General features: G+C 37.8%; 2 protein-coding genes across 11 annotated transcripts in view; one reads left to right on the top strand and one right to left on the bottom strand.

The window, feature by feature from the left end:
- Positions 1-25,919, bottom strand: part of zswim7 (zinc finger, SWIM-type containing 7) — a 161,581-nt gene that overhangs the window by 44,163 nt on the left and 91,499 nt on the right. The window lies entirely within an intron of this gene.
- specc1 (sperm antigen with calponin homology and coiled-coil domains 1) overlaps positions 1-25,919 on the top strand; it is a 205,231-nt gene that overhangs the window by 163,117 nt on the left and 16,195 nt on the right. For all 8 annotated transcript variants that reach the window (XM_049476111.1, XM_022665301.2, XM_022665303.2 and 5 more), the window contains 2 exons: positions 21,061-21,177; positions 25,749-25,808. In XM_049476111.1, the coding sequence (XP_049332068.1) occupies positions 21,061-21,177; positions 25,749-25,808 (177 nt within the window). The remainder of the gene's footprint in view (positions 1-21,060; positions 21,178-25,748; positions 25,809-25,919) is intronic.

Below are 25,919 nucleotides of genomic sequence, written 5' to 3'. Positions count from 1 at the left end.
CGGAACCAAGTCGCTGTGCTTTACTTTGAGTGTGCTGTGATGCTACTCGGCAATGCTGCATCAACAGCAGCTCAGAAAGAGGCTGTGGCTGACTTCACATGTGTTGGAGGAGGCATGTGCTAGTCTTCATCCTTCTTGTGTTGTTGCATCACTAGTGATGGGGGATATACAGCTGACTAGCAGCTGAATGGGTGGGACAATTGGCCTAACTAAATTGGGAGGAAAAATAAATAAATAAATAAAATAATAAAAATTGAAGTTTGTCCACATAGGGGTGTACTAGCACTGAGCATGTGTTGCACATAAAATGAATGGTGGACTGTTGTCAGGGTTTAAATGTCCGCAGTCGTTTGCTTGTTGTTTCCTTTATCATAACAAAATATCATCACAAAGATGAATGCACTTGGAGGAAAAAGTTAAAAGTCCAGTTTTATTACAGTGATATAAGTGATAGATACCTGCACTGATAATGAAAGAGAGAAGAGATTAAATTACCTCTGATTTTACATTATTGTAAACAGTCCTTTTTGCACACCAGTGTAAATAACATATAATAGATGCTATGTGACATGTGACCTTTCCCCGTGTTTATAGATAGAACAGTGTCCCATGCAATGTTCGAAACCATCTATAAGAGAAGGGAATGAGTGAGTTATGATTTATTAATATAGTTTGCACAGTTATAATTGGTTAAGCCATTACGTTTTAGTAATATTAACTTCATATCTCTGGTAAAAAAAAAAAAAAAAAAAGTTATTTAAGGACCAATCATGGGTCCTGACATCTGACTAGGTTTGAAGTAATGAGGAAATTGTGTAAGTTGGATTTTTCACAAAACGTTTCAAGTTCCTTTCCGTAGCTCTTAAGCTCAGCCAGAGGGTTCTTACCTACTGAGTGATGCCCTTGCCTCTTCAAGCCATCTCCCCATGGTTATGATTCACAGCCCTAACTCTTCTCACCTCGATCCTTTTCTTCCTCCTGCCTGCGTTTGTTCTTCTTTTCCTGCCTGAGCTTTAGAGGTGAGGTACACAGAGGATGGAGGGAGTGATATATATGTTTTTGCTTCTCGGTGCTTTGAAGCATATCCTTCTGTTGCTTCTGTTGAGTGGAATTACATAACGCAAGAAATGAGATGAACCAGTCAATGAAACTGAATCCTCACCACAGACACCGCAGTTAGAAGATGACGAGAAAAAAACGAGAAGAAAATACATTAACACATGTTTTTCATGCTAGTATGAAATGGTGTGAAAACACACTGTTCCCTAATTGAATGTACAGATGGCCCAGTGGCCTCTTTATGAAAAAAGGTATGTTTGGCCTTGTTATATCATTATTTCTGAACTATATGTTTCCTATTATGCTTAACAGAAATCTTACTTTAGCAGAAAATTTACATTTCTGTTTATTCCAATGTGTTTATTGCTCAGGCAGCATTAGGAAGAGTTCTTATAGATTGTAAATGTAATTATGTTATAAATCTATTTGTTGAATGGCAGTAAAAGATTACAGTGGAAATAAATATATAGTGGCTCTGCTACTGTAAATGCACTGCAATTTGGGTGACGCTTATTGCATCAGACTCTGTAGTCGTAATGTTAAATCAGAAGCAAACAGCACCAGAGCACACCCACTGTGTGTGGAGTTCCTCAAAATGTTCCACTGTGCAGAATCAGCAGTGTCAGTGTTAGTTGCTTGGCAGAGTGTGCTCTTGTAAAACTGGGTATTTCCATTGTTTTTCACTTGCTTAAAGGTTATAACACAGTTAATACTTCACTTACAGCTGTACACTTATCACACAGTGAAAATCTATTTTATTTTTTTCATTTTGTCACTAAAATTATTTTTGTCACTAAGATTCTGTTCACCAAATATATTTTCATTTCTTCTTTATTTATTAAACTGATTTATTTAATTTATTTTGTTGTAGTTATATGTTAAGATTAAAGTCAATTTTTACACTTATTGCACAGCAGTACATTATATAGTACCAGTCAACAGTTTGGTCACACCCTAAATTCAGAGGTCTTTTTATTATTTAAACATTTTGTGCATTGTAGATTAATACTAAAATCATCCAAACTATGAAGAAAACAATTGCATTTTTTTTATTAAACACAAAAAGTGTTAAACAAACCAGAATATATTTTATATTTGTATATTATTCAAAGCAGCACCTCTTGCTTTGCACATCTTGGCTGGATTTTCTCAGACAGCTTTATGAGGTAGAAGTTAGTGAAGTTAATTACTTAAATGTCTTGTCCTCTTAATGTGTTTGAGAGCATCAGTTGTGAAGTTGTGAAGAGGTAGAGTTGGTATACAGTGAACAGCTCTATTTGAGTAATGTTTTAATCCATATTATGGCAAGAACTACTCAACTAAGTAATGAAAAAATACTTTAAGAAATCAAAGTCAGTCAATCCAAAATATTTCAAGAACTTTGAAAGTATCCTCATGTGAAATCACAAAGACCAAAAAAAACATTATGATGAAACTGGCACTCATCAGGAGTTACCCATATTGCACAGAATAAGAGCCACGAGATGCGTCACAGAGTGTTTAGGTTTGTTTAACATTTTTAAGTTAGTACATGATTTCATTATGTGTTTCTTTATAGTCTGGAGGACTTCTGTATTAATTCATAATGTAAGAAAAAAAAAAAAAATATATATATATATATATATATATATATATATATATATATATATATATATATATATATATATATATATATATATATAAAATGAAGTTTGGAAGATTTGTCCAGACTTATGATTGGTACTGTACCTTAACTGTATTTACTATTTACTATTCATTTACAATGTAGGAAAAAAAAAAAATAACATTCAATGAAAGAGAAGAGGTTTTTCCAATCCATTCACTGGTACTGTAAGTTAGTATTTGATTTTACCACCACGCAATTGCTTGGGGCCCCGGGGATCAGGGGGGCCCCTTCTGGCCGAAAGCTTGGCAAAAAAAAAAAAGATTTTTTTTGTTTGTTTTAGTATCCATTTGATTGGGACCCCCGGAAAAAAAACATTGCTTTGGGCCCCAGAACTTCCAAATCTGCCCCAGTGGCATTAAACACACACACATAAACTTACTTACACTAGTGTACAAGGCCAGGGTGAGCACACACCCAGAGCAGTAGACAGCTACTTCAGTACCTAGGGAGCACTCGGGGGACAGACTTCCTAATGATAACCCCCCACTTCCTGAGGATAAGGATGGTGAATTCTCTAACCTTTAGACTTAGTCACAGGCTGAAAAGTACAGTAAAAACTGTTAAGATAAGGGCTAAAATCTTAACATCACATCATTTAACTGTTTTCTTATCAGTCACTGTCGTAGCCCTGCTGCAGATTGTCTGCAGTAACAACACTCACTCACAATAACTTTGGGAATAATCCGACTGATATAGAATAGCTGGAGGCTCTATGGGTGGTTATATTTAAAGACCCTATGTGTTCAGATGCTGTGGACACCACCTTTAAAGAATGCATTCATCTACTTTACATTGCAAATGCACACACAGCTTGTCCAGTCCCTGTAAAAAAGGATTGCTAATATAACAGGACTATCTGTAGCAGATAAACAACAAGCTATTGGCACTATGCCTAATGCCAGACATGTTCTAAAGGGGCATCGAGTAGAGTTCCCCAACACTTTTGTCTATATAGTGTCTAGAATTATACCACAGTTAGTTCCGATCCTGCAATATGATTGGCTGAGAGGTGTTTTATGAGTGCCGTTATCAGCAGGTAATGCACTGTAACCGAAGCTCTCCATCTCTATGTATTACTTTACCACATGCAGGTAACTTAGCAACGATACAAGCCAAACAGTGCAGCTACAAACAGAGCAGCAATGGAACTATTTTAAGTCAAAGTTAAACTTAAGTGTTTATAACCAAACAGATCGTATTTTCTCATCCCCTTTAACGCAAAATCTTTCAATAAACAGTGATAATGGAACTGATAGATAGATTCTTTATTTATCGCGAAGGAAATTTAGGAATGTGGTATAATTTGTGGTATAATCATAATAACAACACACTTGAGGTCCGTGCTATAATAATATTGTAATATTGGCACTGCTGTGCTGATCTATGGCAGTCTTATACTATAAATATCTCTGAAGGAGTATAACGGTACTTTCTATTACTCAGAGTAAATCTAGCCAGTCTGAGGGTCATCAGTTGGCTGCTTTCTTCCAGTACAGTAGATCTGTTCATCATTGCCTGAAATCATGACATTAAACAGATAAAACAATTTATAGTAGATCAATTAAACGAAGTTGAGCCAGCTACAGTCATTTTTTGCTCTTTTTAGTAAAGGTAACCCTTAATAGTGATTAATTTTTTCGAAATGTTTACACAAAAAATGTGGAACTATGCACACAAATCCAAAAACATGAAGCTCATGTGTCAACATTGTGACTCCAAACTGCTAAACTCTAAACACAATTTTATATGTTCTCACTCAAATATCATTCTAAATCACAGCTTTGCAAATCACTAAACACAAATTTCATCATTTAGAAAACCTTGGTCACCTGAGAATCACTGACCTCCAAATACAAAACTCTAATTACCAAGTATTCTCACACATGTTGCAGCTATATAAACTTAATTAGAAGAACATTTCAATCATTTGTCAGAATATAAAAGAGGCCTCACGTGACTGATACAGCCATACTATGTAGTCATCTGGAATAATGTTTCCACTGGGCAGCTCTGGTCAATGATTGGTTCTCTAAATCCACAGTTTGTTGTGCTGCACCTTCCACCATATTCCCCATTTCTCAATTCAATGGAGGAATTCTTTTCTGCATGGAGGTGGAACGTGTTCAAACGCAGACCCCACGAGTGTGTGGCGCTACTTCATGTAATGGGGGAGGCATGTGATGACATCCACACAGATGATTGCCAAAGATGGATTTGCCATGCAAGGCATTTTTCCCCCACTGTTTGGCGAGGGAGAATATTGCAGCTGATGTAGATGAGGTCTTCTTGCCTGACCGAGATCAGGGGTCTGATGAACAGTGATCTGTTTCTTTGCATTTTACAATAAATTGTCACGTCTTGGCCTCGTCTCGTGTCTCTGTGTGCATTCCCCACGTGACCTGTGCTCCCCTGTGTCTCCCGTCTCAGTACTTTTCCACCTGTGTCTAATTTGGAGCTCCGCCCCTTCCCCAGGTGTTTCCAATTCTAGTGTGTTTTATGTTACTATAAATAGCCCTCCTCTGCCACCTTGTCCTCCACCTTGTCGGTCTTTGCACCTTCCTCTGTCGTTTGTCTCGCCACGTTTACTATAGTTTGTTCACGGTTTCGTTACGCTCTATGTATTTCTTGTATATTTCTAGTCACGTTTCTTGCCTGTTTGTTTCTTTGTTTATTTTGTATATATTTACGTATTTATCCGTTGTATATATTCCCTAACCTTGTTTTGTTCTTATCTGTTTAGCTTAGCTCTGTGTTGGTTTTCCCTGTTTGTTTGTTTATGTATATATATTTATTCGTTATTCCCCTGTTTGTTTGTTTGTTTGTTTGTTTACTTATTATTCATTAAAGTTTGTCTTACCCGCTTTTACGTCCGCCTCCCGTCTGGTCCCGCGTTACATAAATACATTTTTGTGTCCTCTTTGTATGTGAATTTTCTTTATCATGTTTCTCATTGTGAAAATTACAGTTTTGCAACATTTTACATACAGTACATATAGCTTATATTTGTGTAGTACTGTAAATGGGGGGGTCCTACACCACACCAAATAAATAAAAACAACAGAAAGCCAACATGTTTCCATGGACTTGTCTGCATTTGAATTTGTACAGCGGCCTCATGAAGTCAAAAACATAACCAAATACTTCTGATAATAGTGCTTTGAATTTATCTTGTCAGTGTGTATTTGATGCTGTGTAAGAGATAAGCATAAAATATCTGTGTGTGTTGTTTTGGTGGAAGGAATCAGTTTTGCTGAAGATTTGTAGAGTTTCAACAAAGGAGTTAATAATTTTCAGTTTGTGTTTAGAGTTTTGAGAAACTGAGCCAAGTTTTTAGAAATGCGTTTAAACGTTTGGGAAAAACTGTAAGGCAGACAATGTTTTTTTTTTTATTTACTAATATAGGACTATTAAATGTCTGGGAACAATAGTGCAAAATAGTAAAAGCACTGGTACTGGTACACTCCCTAAATCATGCTGTGTGGTGTGCTGTTGACGGCTCGCTGAAAGATCGCTAAAATAGGGCCCTTCAGGTTTTATCATTCAGTAGAGAGAGGAAACGGAAATAGCGCTTCATCACGTGTATGGCTGCCAGGAGGTTTTATCAGTCATTGTGTTTTGAAGCACATTGAAGTATGGGTTCAAGGACTTGAACTCTAATGAGGAGCGTGTCACCATTATAGCCACTGGCTGGATGACTGTCAACAGAGAATACGCTGGACACCGAGCTGCTGACTAATGTAAATGCTGTGTGTGTGTGTGTGTGTGTGTGTGTGTGTGTGTGTGTGTGTGTCACATGGTCGTAGAGTGTGTCATTTCTCCTGGTTAAATAACATGGCCTGAGGCAGTGAGTTGAAGTGAAGTGAATGTCCAATGTCAGTCAAAGGCTTTGCAGTGAGAGTTGATCGAGCTGTTTTTGTGTGTGTGTGTGTGTGTGTGTGTGTGTGTGTGTGTGTGTGCTTTTACTCTGTCAGGAGGTAGCCAGCTTATATTGTAAGTGTATGTGTTTATATGTCTGTATAATTGCAATACAATCATCTGCACATCGCAAAAAAAAAACACGTTTTGTTTGTTTCAATTTAAACATACCAATTTTTTACTACTTTTTCTTCAGGATCAGTAAAGTGCCAATAAACGGGATCAATAAACTTTAATAGAAATTCTCCAAAATTACTTAAAATTAACTCTTTTCATATTGACTTCCACTGAAAGTTTGTAAAGTTGCTGTTTTGGAGTTACATGTTTTTCATTGGACAGCGACGATATGCACTTCTTCTTACTTAGCTGCTTAGCTCCGCCCAGTCACACTTAAGTTATAAGGAGTGTTTTAACCTGTTCTACTTTTTTCTTTTATTTAATAATTTTATTTCTGATTTTTCCCCCTTTTTCTCCCAATTTGGATATGCAATTGTCCCACCCCCTTGTGCGTCCCCATCACCGGTGACGCCCGCGACGTCAATCACCCCTTTTTTCGAGCTGCTGCGGATGAATCATTGCCTGAGCGGCTAGTGCGCTCGGAGGAAAGCACAGCGGCTAGGTTCCGATTCATCCGCTCACAGACGCCTCGTGCCGCCCAGCGCCACCTTGAGTGTGATGGGGAGAGAGCGCCATCTACCCACCCCAGGGGGAGCAGAGCCAAATTTGCTCCCCCTAAGCGCCGGCAGCTGATGGCAAAGCTGCATGAGCGGGGGTTCGAACCTGCGACCTCCCGCTCATAGTGACAGCGCATTAGACCGCTGGACCACTCCTGTTCTACTTTTTAAATAAGGCAAAATACAGGCTAGCCAATCAGAACAAAGGTCATTTACATATTGTTGCTGAGACACTAGAACAAATACAATCTTAAAAAAAAACAAAAAAAAACAGATTTTGTTATACTGACTTTCTTTGAAAGTTAAGGTAGAAATTAAATGCACAGTGACAAAAAAAAACATATTGTTCTATTTTAAAAAGGTAAGAGAAGTTAGAATATTATATGTCCATATCATGTTGTATGTAATATATGTAAGAATCCATGACAGCTTTATACAGAGCATAATCCCAAACCAATGTTCTAAATGTACACCAGGAAACATAAAACAGCAAAAAATAAATAACAAAACATTGGAATATTACGGGATGTGGTGTTTTTTCGTATAAAAATAGGCTTTGTTATTTTAACGGTCTAGCTCTTCAGCTCTGTTCATTGAGAACGGAACTGTGGTGTTTATTGAGGAAGTCACAAAGGGCAGAACAAAAGCTGCTACCCTACACCTCTCGCTCCATCTGCTCAATGACTGCATTATCTAATAATAGAATACAGAGCACAACTAATAGTAGAATATTACGCAGGTAATTAGGACCATGCTAGGATGAGTGTGGGAAGAAAGATGAAGCTATTAATATATTAGAACAGCTGCCTGTGTTCCTTACATTCAAGAATGTCACGTGTGCTTTCACATATGAGATGGTCTGAAGCTGATAAAGATGGTCACATGATTCAGTTTTTATGCCATATTTCTGTTACTTCTCTTTTTGGCTGGCTGATAAGATTTGTAAGGAAATCGGGTTGCATGCTTTTTAAAGTAGGGCTGACTAATTAGATTTTATTTGGATGATAGAAAGCCTTATGCAGACTTGCCTTAAACTGTGTGATTTTTTTATCTCAAAAAAGAGACTTGCATTTGTGATACAGGCACTGTTTAAAATACTGTTGTCAACTCAAATAGACAAAGAAAATGGTATTTCCTTTTAAAAAAACAGTAGAAGCAACAACATTGAAGGCTGTTTTTAACAGCAATTCTGGCCATTTTTGTAGAGAGTAACATGCAGTACAGTTGAGGTACAGTACCAATCATAAGTTTGGACAAAGCTTCCAAACCTCATTTTATATTTTTTTCTTATATTATAAATGAATACAGAAGTGATCCAGACTATGAAGGAACATGTAAGGAATCACGTAGTAAAAATAAAAGTAAGTAAACCTGTTAAACAAACCCAATTTAATTTAGGTGCTCTTATCTAGGGTGCTGTTAACTCGTGGATTCTTAGGTTGGTAACTCTGATCAAATTATGCTGTGCTACAGAGGTGACTCTTGCTCTTCCTTTACTGGGGTGGTCCTGATGAGAGCCAGTTTCATCATGGTCTTTGCAACTGCATTTGAGGAAACTTTCAATTCCGGATTTATTATGTTTTTTTTTTCTTTACTTAGTTGAGTAGTTCTTGCCATAATATGTATTAGAACATTATTTAAATAAGTCTATTCACTGTATACCAACTCTAAAATTCAAGTAATGAACTCTTGATAAGTTCAGCACAGCTGTTAACTGAAACAAGTTCCAGGTGACTCTACCTCATAAAACTGACTGAGAAAATGACAAAATGTGCAAAACTGTTATCTAAGCAAGAGGAGCTTCTTTAAAAAATCTAAAATATAAAACATATTCTGGTTTGTTAGTTTTTTTTTTTTGTTTACTTAATAATTCCAAATACATTATTCATGATTGTTGAATTACTTTAGTCATTAAGCTACAATGCAGAACATTTTAAGATTTAAGATTTTAAGAAAACACTGAATAATTTTTTGTTTAAACTTTTGACTGGTAATCTATAAGCCACTTTATTGTGTTGCTTCTGTGTTGGTCAAATACTGAACTTGTCAAGAACAGTTTAGCTCTGTTCATTTTCCATTTGTCATGGCAGAGAGATAATACTCATTCAGACTGTTTTATTCTGGAAATATGAAGCTAATGTAATAGCTGTTGTAATATATATATATATATATATATATATATATATATATATATATATATATATATATATATATATATATATATATATTAAATATATATTCTAAAGGTGATATCCCATCATTGAAACATCATATAATAAGCTACTAACTAATAATATAAAACAATGTTTATTCTAATTGGCTGGACGTGGATCATGAATCACGGTCTGTGTGAGAGTGTGTGCTCTCTTAAAAGCTATTTAAAAATGAGGCCCTGAGTGATCTGAATTTGCCTGTGTGGGCTGCTGCTGAAACATACCGCCTTAATAGTCTGAAATTTCATTAACAGATGATGCAAAGCCACAGGCTCACAATTACGCTGGCTGCTCCTGGCATTTATTGAGGAAGTGGCGATGGGTAGAACAAATGCTGCTAGCCTACACTTCACTCTCAGCATTACTGTAATACCATAACCAGGCCAGAAGTGGCTTTTCACTTCGGCCAGAGATGCTGGTAATAGATTCAGTCATTTCCCCTTTGAAAGAGTACCCAACTAAAACCCAACGAGACACTGACTCTGAAATGTGGATCTTTTTTAAAGGGTGTAAATGAAGAAATGTCACACAGGACACATAGCGTTTATTTTTTAAAAATGTTTTAATCGAAATAAAGATATAGCAAACCAACATATAAATGTTGTTGTGAACAGCTAAGCAATGAAAACATGACTTGCTTTCCCAAAGACACAAATATGTCTCAAAGATGAAACATTTTTTTATATATTCAAGCAAAAATATTTTTGTTTATGTCAAACTTTTTGAACTATAAAATACAAAACTGTTTGCATGCTGTTGTGTTCTGTACCTGGCAACCTGGAGTGTGGAATTTGGACTGGGGGAATGGCGGTGAGCAGGTTCGGAGGCTAAAACCCACACAGACTACTGTGACCTAGCGCAAACTTTTGGAATTTTAAAATACCAAAAAGGAAAAAGGCACCCAAAAATATGGGCACCCTGCATTATAAGTCATTTGGCTGATGGCAACACTTGTAAATACTTTTAGCCAGCTAAAGCCCTATCTGGACAGGATTAGTTTCTAAAGGGGACGTCTGTGAAAAATATTTCACACCTCTAGTCAGTGATAAAATCCTGCATCCGGACTGCAATTAAAAACAGGTTTTTTACGTAGTGTTTACATAGATCTCCATAGAAACAAGTGCCCAAAGTGTAATTACGGTGTGTGGCAGTGGACAAATAGCTATTTTATTAAATGCGAGGTGACGAAACACAGAGATGTCAGTCTGGATGTCAGTCCCTTCTCGACATGCCCACCTATTGTAAAGATAGGACCCTTAGCTAGCTCAGAGATCTTCTCTAATAACATATTCAGCTATGTTAAATTGTATGTGTACAGTCATGTACAGCTCTGGAAAAAATAATAGACCACTTCAGTTTCTGAATCAGTTTCTCTGATTTTGCTATTTATAGGTAAATATTTGAGTAAAATAATGAACATTGTTGTTTTATTCTATAAACGACAGACAACATTTCTCCAAATTCCAAATAAATATGGTCATTAAGAGCATTTATTTGCAGAAAATGAGAAATGGCTGAAATAACAAAAAAGATGCAGAGCTTTTAGAGCTCAAATAATGCAAAGACAATAAGTTCATATTCATAAAGTTTTAAGAGTTCAGAAATCAGTATTTGGTGGAATAACCCTCCTCCAGTTCTCCTCCACCAGTCTTACACACTGCTTTTGAATTCAAGCAGTTCAGCTTGGTTTGATGGCTTGTAATCATTTTTCTTCCTCTTGATTATATTCTAGAGGTTTTCTATTTGGTAAAATCAAAGAAACTCATCATTTTAAAGTGGTCTCTTATTTTTTTTCCAGAGTTGCATGTATTTGTAGATTTTTTTTGCAAAAAATGTCTTTCAATGTGGCTCGAATTTCACATTTTAAAAGCAGAACTGTCTTTTTAAGAGTAGATAAATAGTTTTATTAGCAAAAAAAAACAAACTTGAAATTCCTAAAGAAGACCGGGTGTCTGTCTTCACTTCTGAGAATGCGAACAGCGTTTTAAGGTATCCCTTAAGTTGCTTCAGCTATTAGCATCAGCTTGTCAGTGCACTGTGTCACTGTGTGTGTGTCTGAGAGAGTTCTTGGCAGCGGCCGCTCTCGTCTCTTTCTCTCGCTCTCTCTGGTTGTAGTGAGCCAAGAGTGACTTCCTGTACATGGACTGCGTGTTTGCTTTCGCGAGCCTGGTCTCAGCATGTTGATGGAGGCTGCTGTTTTTTTAACATTCATAACCCTGCTCTCGCTCCCCTCCCCACTCCCTCGCCATGCCTGCTGCTGCACTCTGTGAGCAGCCCCCTCCCCACAGGGGTCACGCTGACCAGGATGTAGCTCCGTGCTCTTCCACCTCACTCCCGTACGGCCACACATACATCCTCCATGAACCCCCCCACGCGCCTCCACCCCCGCGCTTGGACCCGCCTGCGTGTGGGTGTGTATTTTTGAGGTTTGCGGGACACTGAATTGGTACAGAGACAGATGCTACAGGCATGTGAAGAATGTCGGCCTACATGACAGGGCTGTGCAGGTTTCCCTCAGAGAGAGAGACAAAGAGAAAGAGAGAGAAAGAGTGATTAAAAATAGCCTTTCTGGCTTGTGCTTGTGGAGTGTTGAGGTCAATTGACATTATTTCTTGGTGTTTCATTGTACTCGAAATTGTGGTCTATCATAACACTGATTTATGACATTAATTCCATACATCAATTAATAGCCATTAATCTCTAAATTACTGTCCACTATTATCTCTTGGAACAATTGATAAACATTCACATAATTATATGTATGAAATAACAGCATACTGCTTTAAATCTGAATCGTTCTTATATAAACGACCCTGTATGAATTTCTCCACAGTTAAAGTGTGTATGCTTTTCTTTGTCACAAAGGTACAGGTACAGGATAACCACCTAGCAACATTCTATTAACCATGGTAAAGATACCATTTAACCATATATTAACCTCAGCAAGCCACTTATGATAGAATAGAAATGGCTTAGAAATAATAAAAAAAACTATAACAGCAACCACCTCAAACACTATAGCAACCATCTACCAATACCTTAGCAACAGTCTACTTACCATATTTTTCGTAAACGTCTATTTTCTGGTCTTAGGTGGCATTAGCGTGGCTAAGCACTAATGCCACCTAGCTGCCGCCCGACAGTGCTACACTGAGAAATCCTGAGTGTTCCGGTAAACCAGGATGATATTACCTAGCAGTTCGTCCCACATAGATTGTTTTAACAGGCAGGATACAGTCCAAAAATACTTTCCTCTGAACAGCTAAATGGCTAGCACCATTAGTGGGTAATGCTAATGCTGCTCCAGCAGTGCTAGCCATAGTGCTAGTTATTCTTCATTCTTGAAGGCAATTAAAATGATAAAATAACCTACAATAATAAAGAAAAGAATTGATCTCTCCCAAAATAGTAGGGCCTGGTATCGTCAATGATTTCCTGGTTCAATTCAATTCCGATACACAAGGTCCCGATTCGATTCAAAATCGATTCATTTAGGTAAATTTCAGTTACAATAAAAATTGTAGTTTGAATATGAAATGTATGTAATTACACAAGGAACATTCAATCTTTTATTATTAAACTATTAGTGTTTATGTTATATAGACTTAACACAACAGTAACTTTCTTAAGTAAACATAGTAATATTAAAAATTATTGTTTTTCTTTCTTTTTTTTTTTAAACAACCACCCACATTTCCCTCCCCCCTTCCTGACAGCCCCACCCAGGCGTATCAATATACTTTCTGACATATCAAAAAGAAAAATAATAGTAATAATAAATAATAATAATAATAAAATCAGTCATAACAGTCCACTTTTGAAAGTCCACTTTAGTACAAAAAGCAGCTTCACCTTTTCAAAGGCGTCCCGCCACCTTCTCAATGTCCTGGCTTTAGCAAAATTAATAATGTTAAGAGAGAAAATGTATTAAGTTAAAAAGAAAAAGCAGCCAGTTTCCTCCGTTATAAGAGCCTCTTCCCCAGCCCGGTAAACGCGTTCATCCCTGGGGACAAAATATATATATACAGGAAAAATGGGCTAATTCTAAAGATCGATTCTGGTTTAAATTAATCAATATTGTATCATTCAAATGAAGATTGATTTAAATAGAAAAATCAATCAACACGCCCCTATACATCATATTGTTACTCGTCTTAATGTGGAGGAATGTTAATGTCTACAGTGGAGGAGATCTTTTCAGCATGATAATGGGAAGTTTATGATGAATGGATCTATGGTCACATTACTTTGCTAGATGCAATGGATGATGCTTTTACAGGGGCATCTGATTGGACAGTAATCAGTTGGCCAGAGAGTAAATTTCATCTTCATTCAGAGGGAATCTGCCTCAATGATAAATGAGGTAAAGAAACACGTTCAGGAGAGCCTGTCTCACTGACAACGCTTAACCAATATTACTGTCATTTCATTCTGATGCTATTGATTGCTCTCATTGATGGATTGGCTGAATTCTGAAACATGAATTAACGATTTTGAGTGAGCGATGACCTTGAGTGAAGAGGTGACCTTTTACTGTGCTGAACAGTCTGAATTGATGTGTTATAAGTGTATTAAAGGCTATATCGTTTTACCATTGTGTAGCAATTTAGAATAATTTTGTTCGCTTCCAATATGGATTTGTCATCCGTTTTGCTATTCAGTGTCGCCCCTCAGGAGGATGGGTTCCCTTTGTGAGTATTTGTTCTTAGCAAGGATTATTCCTCTTGATCTGAAAGGGTTTTCGTGCCACTGTCACCATTGGCTTGCTCAAAAAAAGAGGCATAGACCAGGAGAGAAACATACTTGCCATTTGGTCATGCATTTGTGTAGACATCTGGCTGTGTTGTGAACGTAACTGTTTGCATACTTGCCTTACTGTAGGCTTCTGCCACAAGACACTTTTTGTAAATCTTGCAACACATGCGTTCTTTTAACTTTCTGCCATTCTGATGACTTTTTTCTGCCATTCTGAGTCCCTTTACTGCCCTTACTGTTTTTTTATGTGTACTGTACCTTTTACTGTCCCTTGTACAAATTATGTTAATATCTGAGGATGTGCTGAACTGACACACCATATAATTTGTCCTATTATACTCGCTGAGCAGGATTCTGGCACATGTGGCTAGGGCAGATTGTCGTATTATGCTCAATAGCAGGGTTTTGACACGTGGCTTGTGCCGATGGTAGTATTATATTTGGTAACTGGGTTGTGGGCACATGTGGCTTGGGCAGATTGTCATATTATACTCGGTAACAGGGTTATTGACACGTGGCTTGTGCCGATTGTTGTATTATACTTGGTAACAGGGTTATTGACACATGTGGCTTGGGCAGATTGTCATATTATACTCGGTAACAGGTTTATTGACACGTGGCTTGTGACGATATTAGTATTATATTTAGTAACTGGGTTGTGGGAACATGTGGCTTGGGCAGATTGTCATATAATACTCAGTAACAGGGTTATTGACATGTTGCATGTGCCGTTTGTAGTATTATACTTGGTAACAGGGTTATTGACACGTGGCTTGTGCCGATTGTAATATTATACTTGGTAACAGGGTTATTGACACGTGGCTTGTGCCGATTGTAGTATGATATTTGGTAACTGGGTTGTGGGCACATGTGGCTTGTGCCGATTGTAGTATTATATTTGGTAACAGGGTTATTGACACGTGGCTTGTGCCGATTGTAGTATGATATTTGGTAACTGGGTTGTGGGCACATGTGGCTTGTGCCGATTGTAGTATTATATTTGGTAACTGGGTTGTGGGCACATGTGGCTTGTGCCGATTGTTGTATTATATTTGGTAACTGGGTTGTGGGCACATGTGGCTTGTGCCGATTGTTGTATTATATTTGGTAACAGGGTTATTGACACATGTGGCTTGGGCAGATTGTCGTATTATACTCAGTGACAGGGTTATTGACAAGTTGCTTGTGCTGATTGTTGTATTATACTTGGTAGCAGGGTTATTGACACAAATGGCTAGGGCAGATTGTCATATTATACTCGGTAACAGGGTTATTGACATGTGGCTTGTGCCGATTGTAGTATTATACTTGATAACTGGGTGGTGGGCACATGTAGCTTGGGCAGATTGTCATATTATATTTGGTAACAGGGTTGTGGGCACATGTGGCTTGGGCAGATTGTTGTATTATACTTGGTAACCGGGGTTTCACCACATGCAGCACTCGGCCTGAGTCGAAATTTGGCCTAGATTCAAACCGGTGCTCTGCATTTGGTATGCTATTTGGACAGCACCATCCCTGGTGTTTTCATTTACTCACCAAGGCTCTGCTTTGGGAGTTCTTTGCATTCTTGCCGTTTTGTAAATTCAAAACCAACGTGAGCTATAAGTGTAGCACAGTGTTTTCCACAGCTATGGATGATTGTGCAGCAATATCTTCATTTCTACATTCTTCTTTGTGGGATATCAGGCTGTGTAGTGAATGAATGTTTCCTCATTCCATCAACTTAGTTCTAATAGCCCATCTGAGAATGCAGTGCATAGCAGGGTCTGAGAATGCAGCGTGTGACGGGGTCTCCTCCTAGAAACAAGCGTCAAAGTGCCTTTTAGAAGATGTTTATGAAGTGTCGGGCCACAGTGGGTGCGTTAGAGGGCCTATAAGGGCTAAGCCCATGAGAGCCTCAGCTGGCCTTTCACTCTGTTCCCAAACTCATCCACGGACACACACACACACAAATACACACACACACACGCTCACATACTCACATACCAGAGCAACAACTGCGCATAGAGATACAGGAAGGGACAGGAAGTCTCGGAGAGGACAATGAGTTAGGAGAGTGTGACGTACAGTGTGTTTGCCGTGCATCCCACCACTCTCCCCCGTCTTACGCTAATCTTTCCTCTCCTGTCATACATTCACACAACTTGCCTTTATCCATACACACTGAAAAAGAAGTATGTGCTGAATGTATATCATTCAGACATGCACATCCTGTCCATATGAATATCTAAATATCTGTTATTTAAAAAAATGTAAACACAGCTGTCTTTTACATAGCGCAAATGTTACTTAAAATGCTTGAGTGTTTCTTAAATTACTTTTATAAATATACATGCATCTAATATTATATGGAATATTTGCACTTACAGTATTTGTGGCAGTAGTTGTGCTGATGTAATATATTTTATCCATATGCTTTTCATATAAAATGTACTTACTTATTTTAAATAAGTAAATAGAAAACATTTCTTTTTAATGAATGACCTTCAGACTCTATTTCAATTGTACTATTTGTGCTTTTTTAAATAGGTGACATCACAATAGAGAGCTCCGCCCGCGCTTCTATTCTGCTCCATCTTCCCCCGCCATCCCTGTTCCCTCTATGTGCATGTGTGTGTGTGTGTGTGTGTGTATGAGTGGGGAGAACGTGCCATGGAGCATGTCCCACCTCTCACCCTCGCCACTCGCCTTGAACTGGCTCTCCAGGTGAAATGGCTCGGTGATGCATGAGGATCCGAGTGGAATCCTAATGATCCTAAACAGCCATTCACTTCCAGTGATAATGAAGTCATTCATCACAGCGAGACACAAATTACAGGCCAAAATGTTTCGCATTGTGTTCAGCCAGCTAGTCTTTTACGCTCCCTATTTAAAATTTGATAAGGATGTGTGTGGGGGGGGGGGAGCTCAGTTTAGAAATCCAAAAAATCTGACTCACTTTTGGTGCTTTAAAATAATGAAACGTCTGGAACAGCCCAGTAATTCTGCTGGATTGCGTAAGGTCTTAATTAAAACTGTAACAGATTCTGCTCTGTATTCAAGCTGGAGCTGTGTCTCACTGCATCTCATTCTCATACACTAAGAAAGTGATGCTTTAAATGATTGAAATGATTGAAATGAATGTGTGCAGCATTTCCACATGAATAAAATATATTAAATCTGCAGTAATATTGCTAATGTAATGTAGGCTATTCAAGTAGCAATGATGCACATGTATGGATAGGTCAGATTAAGTGTCTGTTTTGCAGTGCAGTCAGCTCTTAGTCAGTATTTAGAGCAGTAAAGTTAAAATATACTCAAACTTATTTAGTTTTGTTAATGTCTAAAAATATAGGCAATTTTACAGGTTTGTTGTTTTATACTGGAGATACAATTTCAGACTTTTGAATTATAGATTGAATGTAGTTTCTGACACAGTGGCCCTCTTTACACCTAGTCACTTACTGCATCTTGAGTATCAGGATTATGTTGCTCAAGCCGATTGTCTCATTATACTCTGTAACTGGGTTCCTGGCACATGTGGCTCGGGCAGATCATTGTCTTATACTTGGAATCCGGGGTGTCGTCACATGCAACACTTAGCCCAGATGTAAGCCAAGCATCTGGTCATTTGTCCAGAGTAAACACATCTATCTCTCGTTCCAGTTCACCTAAAACACCAGTAGTAATTGTTATGTAACATGGAAATTAAGATTATAAACCGAAAAAACATTTGTAACTGAACTGAAAGTTCAAGAAAAATGTAAAATCCGGATACAATCCAGATTCTGGTCACATGAATTGACCCGGTGTAAATGGTGTTTATATGACACCCTGTAATCCAGAAACATGGACCGAAGTACATCACAGATAATAAAAGTAGCAACCAATTTGAAGCCTTTTCTTTATTTTCTTGTGGTCTTTAAATATGTGTTGGTCAATCTGTGGTTCCACAATCTGACAGGCTGGTTTATGGCCAGTATATTGTGAAATATGTGCTACTTAATTTCTCAGATTAGTCAGCAGTACGTCTGCACTTCTGTTGTAACATCCCTGTGTTTTTTGCGTCATTGCTCACAAGCTCTGTCAAAACAAAATCAGTAGAGAAGCAAAATTTACAATAAGTCATTAAATCTGCTTTCTTTAATTCATAGCTATTGTGTGTTTTTTTATTATTAGAATATTGATAACTTCCAGGGGCGCTGGTAGCGTTTTTTGATGGGGGCTCATGGGGGCCCCTTTTTAATGGGGGCTCAAACACCCCTAAAACAAGTTCCAACACCCCTAAAAGTGAAAGCAAAAATAAACACTGTGTTGTTTGTTGTTGTTTTTTAAACACTAGCTTGTCATTATAAGCAAAAAAAAATAAATCCAAGAAAGTAGATCATTAAACAGAATTTTAGGAATGAAAATAAAGTTGATGATATTTGTTTACACGTGGGGCACATGCGCACAATCAAACAGCACTGTTTATGCTGTGGTGCTGTTGGTTGGTTTATGTGTTTATATTAAAGGCGAGGTGCTAGACTAGTACTGTCTGTATGTGTATCAGCTAATTAATGTTACAGAATAATAGAATACATAATGATGAGACAGGTGATGTCCCCTGATACTTTCTGAGGAGGGTAAAAAATAGAGATCAAAATATGGGTCATCAGATGCCCTGAAAAATCCATACTGAATGTTGATAGCTTCCTTTTTAGTTATTTAAATTAGACCAGATAATAGAGAATGTTTTGATATGTTTAATAAAAAATATGTAAAAATGTCTTCTGAATCTGCTGAAAAGATGATTAAAATGATGATTAAAATGCTTTTTTAGTTGTAGTTTTACATTGGTTTAATACACAGTGAGATATATCCTGATAATGAATGTAATTGTTTTATTTTCTCGATACTTTCAACATTACCAATTCCTGCCCACTGACTAGGAGAAAAAAAAACTGATGCCTAAGAGAACTGATTGGTGAACACTTTCTTGTGCTACTTTTGAAACATGGCCGAGTGCTCCACCTCACCTTTTCAAACTGGAGCTAATGCAACATCATCGGACATCTCTCAGTGTGCTAACAGCCAGATACATCCACATTGCACTGAGAGCACTGTGCTGAGTGATGAGGCAAGACCTCATATGCTTTCTTGAGTTCCTAGTAACATCTGGCTTAAGTGTATACTGTGATTGTGTGTGAGAAAGGAGATTCATTTAATAATTATATTTATACACAGCTCTGGAAAAAAAAGATACCACTTCAGTTTCTGAATCCGTTTCTCTGATTTTGCTATTTATAGGTACCAGTTTGAGTAAAATGAACATTGTTGTGTTATTTTATAAACTACCGACAACATTTCTCCCAAATTCCAAATAAACATATTGTCATTTGGAGCATTTATTTGCAAAAAAATGTGGAATTACTAAAATAACAAAAAAGATACAACACTTTCAGATCTCAAATAATGCAAAGAAAACAAGTTCATATTCATAAAGATATATTATAGTTCAGAAATCAATATTTGGTGGAATTACCCTGGTTTATAATCACAGTTTTCATGCATCTTGGCATGTTCTCCTCCACCAGTCTTACACACTGCTTTTGGATAACTTTATGCCACTCCTGGTGCAAAAATTCAAGCAGTTCAGCTTGGTTTGATGGCTCGTGACCATCCATCTTCCTCTTAAATATATTCCAGAGGTTTTCAATTTACTAAAATAAAAGAAATGTATCATTTTAAAGTGGTCTCTTATTTTTTTCCAGAGCTGTATATTAATATATTAGAACTATCAAACTATCAAATAACACCGAACAATCTAACAGGGTTCACAGGAAACTTCAAGCTGCAAAAAACTGCTCTTTTTTTCTCTAACTCCAGCTAGCTATCCCAGCAATAACAAACACAATTTTTAAAGTTTTTTTTCAGACAGTTTTGAGCAAGTTTCTGTTGAGTAAGGTGTGGCAAACCCCCTCAAAATTTGACCAATTTTTAACGCAACAGGCCACCCAACTTTTGGTATAAGCAGTGGTCATCTCAGGCCTTGAGTACCGCAATGCCATACTAATAGGCCTCCTATCCTTTGTTATAAAACAACTTTAGATGATCCAGAATGCAGCAGCGCGCCTGGTCTTCAACCAGCCAAAATATTGAGCTCCATTGGCTTCTTGTTGCTACTTGTACACCTACAAGGTGATGAAAGAGCAAGCTCCTTCCTACCTGCACTCACTCCTAAAGGCTTATGTTACCTTGCAGCCGCTGCGCTCCAGACATTCACACAACGCACACAAATCCAGACTGTTCTCATACAGAGTTCCCCAATGGTGGAACAAACTACCTTCCACTACCATATCAGGAGAATCTCTCGCTATCTTTAGGAAACTCCTGAAGACAGAGCTCTTCAAAGAGCACTTACTCTCCTAACACCTCTAAAAAAACTAACTATTTCTAACCTCATTTCCTTCTTCCCCTCCTTTCTACCTCTGTCTCTCTGTCCCCAATGGCCTCCTTTAGGCCCTATCTAAAATGTTTTTGTCTTAATCTACAATGTCCTCTATTATTAAATGTACATCATTATTGTAAGTCGCTTTGCAAAAAAGCGTCTGAAAAATGTAATGTAATGTAGAATCAGCTTCATATAGGGGTGTTTTTATTATGAGGAGGACAAGTGAAATTTGTCAGATATCATATATTATCAAAAACACCTGTGCCTTGCTGTGGACATTCAGTCTTTATATTGCCTCAAACACACACTTCACACAGACAGTGAATAGTAAGGCTAATGATTTTCTGTCTGTTTATTCTGCAGAACATCGACGTGACCAATTTCAGCAGCAGCTGGAGTGATGGCCTGGCCTTCTGCGCCCTGTTGCACACCTACCTGCCCGCACACATCCCTTACCAGGAGCTCATCAGCCAGGACAAGGTACTACACACACATACATACACTGACGTGCCAAAAGTCGCGGGACACGGGACTGAGCAAGTGACACTGTGGGTCAGGTTCACTTAGATCCTCACACATCTTCAGAAACTGAATGTCCCATGCATCTGGTAACCACTATAAACATCTTCACTTTGCTTGCCATGAGCACACTGATCGATGTTCAGCCTCTCTCACAGGTGTGCAGTAAACACACACATACACACTAGTGAGGAAGAGCCCAACAGTAGCAGCTTGTCAAACCCGGGTAGAACCCATAACCCTGTAATCTGATCTACCCCTGCCCTTCAGATTATATGAGGGGGCACCCAGGTTTAAACTGGGGACTGAGATATATGAGACTGACCCACAAAGTCAAGTAAGTATTAATAACAGCCACAATATGTATATATGTATATATGTATGTATAACAAGTACAATGAGTTGCTAACATTGTCCAAATAAGCATTTTTGCTAATTTACCAAATAAATTGCGTGCTACATTCAAATTGCTTTGACGCAAAATGGAGAAACACACACAGCTTTGGAAAAATGAATAGACCACTTCAGTTTCTAAAAGAGTTTCTCTGATTTTGCTATTTATTATGCAGAGCTTTCAGACCTCAAATAATGCAAAGAAAATACATTCATATCATAAAGTTTTAAGAAAAAACAGAAATCAATAATTTGTATAATAACCCTGAGTTTTAATTACAGTTTTCATGGATCTTGGCATGTTCTCCTCCACCAGTCTTACACACTGCTTTTGGATAACTTTATGTCACTCCTGGTGCAAAAATTCAAGCAGTTCACCTTGGTTTGATGGCTTCTTATCATCCATTTTCCTTTTGATTTTATTCCATACTGATATATTGTTCTTTCTAAGAAGCTAGATAAATAAGAATGAATGTAAGAAATGTAAAATGTAAGTATATTCATATTAGTGGTGTCAATTAAAATACAAGTATATACTTGTATGTTTGAGAGGAGATAAACACCAATGTGGGGTGCTGGAATAAAGAATGAATGAGAAATTGGATACAGGGAACTTTTTTTTCTACTTTATTGTAAACATCTCAGCTTGTTTGTAAGGATTTCTGAATTAAAACTTGACTTGCTGAGCATAAAAGGTCATTTTCATACCTGTAGATTGTTTCTATGGTCTGGATCAGTGATGGTGTCGCTGGTAACTTGGAGTTTCCCTGATTGGTCAAAACTGTCTGGCACTGGAGCAAGAAAGCAAATATAGACGGAAGATTCTGTGTTCCAGCGTGTATACCTGTGCAGTGTGAAGCTGCTTTAACACAGAACGCTGAAAATGTGCTGCTGCGCTTTCAAACGTTGTGTTTTTATAGGACGTTCAGCATAGATGTGCGCAGTGAACACTGCACATACGGCGCTTCGGTGTAATCAGCATGGCGCAGCGGAGACAGTGTTTGTTCATAGCAGTTATCTGGCATTATGCGTTAAAAAAAAAAATAATATTAACCAAATGAATTGTGTGCATTAATGATTTAACATTGACAGCCTTAATTATAAATAGATACTTTACAAAAAAATAAAAAATAATTGCGTAAAATATCTAAAAAGGCATGTTATTATCTAATTTGCATCATATTAGTACATATTAGTACACATCTCCAAAACAACAACTTCATATAAGAGGATAAAACCTAGAATTTCTATTGGGTCCATTTATTAAGAACTTTTGACACAGTGTAAGGGAGATGCAATGGAGGTGCAATAGAGATATTTGATTTTTATTGGACAATGACAGTATTCACTTTGACCTTTTTTCTGTTCTAACTCTCTTTCATTTCACAGTCCATAGCTGTCGTTGCAGTGGTGAATACATTGCAACTACATAGAATGACAAATGATTCCAAACTTTTGATCAGTATTCTCAGATTCACACACATCCTTTTTTTTATTCATACACGTCTCCATTTCAAAGGCTGCAAAGTTAATTTCAGCCTCAGCAGCTCCTGTGAATGTTATTAAAATGAGGCTCCTCTGGGCGAATGCTATTGTTCACCCGGTGCCTGATACCTGATGCTATTCATAATCAAACATGGCGTGTGCACCCTCAAAGCTTTATCTGCTATAATGAAGGACTGGCTGCCTGCTTTAGTGCTGAAAGGAAGTGTAGACACAGATGGCATACGGAGGGATGAAGACACAATACACAGTAAACAAAGAGATCTCCTGCCACACGTGTTTTTTTAACCACACACACATGATCATGTGATCTGTGTGTGCGAGGATAGGTGACACTGTACGCGTGTGTTGCTGATTAGCACAGAAAGGCATAAGCTCATATCCAGTTAGATTATTCATGATTGTCCATTCTTTCAGAGCTCTGGGATTATGATGATGTTCTGAGGAATCGTGATGGAAGCTTTAGAGCGTTCTGCTGTGTTCTGGCGCCGTCCAGGTCTTTAAGATTGTTGTTGTGCCAATACTGAAATATTGTCAATGTGTCGATAAATGAAATGTTGGTTTATTTAGAAGAAAGTTGCCAGTCATTCTGCACTGAGCCACAGGTGCCACTGAATATGAGTTCTTGTAAAATTGCCCTCACTAAGTCCTAGATCACTTTTGACTGAAATATTGTCATGCCACAGTACATTCCATCCAAATTTCTACTTTTTAACGAATTATGGAATTTTTTTCAAGGAAAATTGACACTTGCAGTGGTGTGAAAAGTGTTTGCCCCTTTTTATATTGTTTTTGCATTTTGTCATATTTATATTTTTTTGATTATCAAACAAACTTTAATATCAGACAAATATACCCTGAGTAAATATAAAAAGCACATTTTAAATGATAATTTCATTTATTAAGGACAAGAAAACTTTCCAAATCTATATGGCCCTTTGTAACCCCCATAAATTAACTATGACTAATCACATTTTTTGGAAAGCTGAGTTCAATTTTACTACTAACCACAACCAGGCCTGATTACTGCCAAACCTGTGAGTCTGAAAAAGGTCAGAAAGTCATTTCTAAACCTTTGGGATTCCAGCGGACCACAGTGAGAGAGAAAAGGAGAAAAAAAAAGGGAACTCCATAAGGGCATGGATAACTCATACAGGAGGTCACAGAAGAACCCAGAACAACATTTGAAGAACTGCAGGTCTCCCTTAAGGCCTCAGTTAAGGTCATTGTTAATGATTTAATAATAAGATAGAGATTGGTCAAAAATGGTATCCGTGAAAGAGTTTCAAGGCAAAAAAAACTGCTGAACAAAAACATCACAACGTTCCATCTCAAATTTACCAAAAAAACATCTTGATGATTCCCAAAACTTTGGGTAAATGTTATTTGGACTTACGTGACAAAAGCGTAACTGTTTGTAAGGTGTGTGTCCCGTTACATCTGACATAAAACTCACATAACACATAATTTCAAAAAAAGAACATCATACTGAACGTAAAACATGGTGGTGGTAGTGTGATGGTCTGGGGCTGCTTTGCTGCTTCAGGGCCTGAAAACTTGCTGTAATTGATGGAACAAGAAAGTCTGCTGTTTACCAGACAATCCTGAAAAATAATATCCGATCATCAGTTCGTGACCTCAAGCTCAGGCTTACTTGGGTTCTGCAGCAGGACAATAATAAAATTATCATTTAAAAAGTGTTTATATATATTCACTCAGGTTATCTTTGTCTGATGTTAAAGTTAGTTTGATACAAAAGAAAAAATCATTACGACAAAAGAGCAAAAACAAAATAAATCTGTAGAGGGCAAATACTTTTTCTCGACACTGTAAGTGCACGTATGTACCACAATACATAGAGGTTGGTGTTTAGTCTAAATGATAAGATTGGACACTATGTTTGGTGAAAACCCACCAATGCACATCACCAAAGACATGAAGCATGGTGGTGGTAGCATCAATTAAACTCCTTCAGAGTACTCATAGGTGCCTTGGTGGACTTCCTCTCTAGTTTTACTTTTGCACAGTCATTTAAAATTGTGAGGACAGCCTGCTCTAGGCAGATTTAAACATTTTCTATTGCTTGGTTGGAGTTTTCACAGAAAGTCGATGGAAAAATAGTTAATGTTGTTTTTATCCTGCCAGGTTTGATTAACCAGTGAAACGTGCAGTTGTTCAGCTCACTGTTGTAGAAACTCAAAGTTACGTAGGAACTCATGAACACTGTCGTGACCCATTTGAAAGAAAATGCATTTTTGGCAGAGTTGTACAACAGTTTCTCATTAAATTGAAAAGAAGTAGACTGTGGTGTATCAGGGGATTCAGGGTTTAGACAGGCTAGCAGGACTAACTGCATCTCTGCTACATACATCCTGAAAACTGTGCCGTGCAACAAAGCTAAATGATCATGTCTGCAGCTTCACCGGCCAGAGGTGCTCATCTGTGCCGGTCCCTGTCAGTGAGAGTGAACTCTGTGGATGTTTATTTTAGGTGTATGGATATGTGAGGATGAGGGGTTGCTGTGCACTGACAGCAGTATGTCTGGGTGTTTATGGTTAGCGGTTTGTGTATTTGTTGCTTGGTGAGTCTCTCTGTGTGGTAAATGACCTCTAATACCCCTGTTTGTTTTTCTGCAGGGCCGCAATCTGACCCTGGCCTTCCAAGCGGCTGAAAGTGTTGGGATTAAACCCTCTCTGGTGAGAAAACGCACGCACACAACTAGCACAGATACAGGGTGCTGTTTGCCACTAAACTAATGTTCAGTGTTTGGAATCACAGCCCAGATGTGGAACAACTGTTCAGATAGA

The sequence above is a fragment of the Astyanax mexicanus genome, chromosome 1 (assembly GCF_023375975.1).
Source record: "Astyanax mexicanus isolate ESR-SI-001 chromosome 1, AstMex3_surface, whole genome shotgun sequence".
Lineage (NCBI taxonomy): Eukaryota > Metazoa > Chordata > Actinopteri > Characiformes > Acestrorhamphidae > Astyanax > Astyanax mexicanus.
The sequence above is the reverse complement of the archived record's forward strand: the minus strand, read 5'-3'. Positions and strand labels throughout refer to the sequence as shown.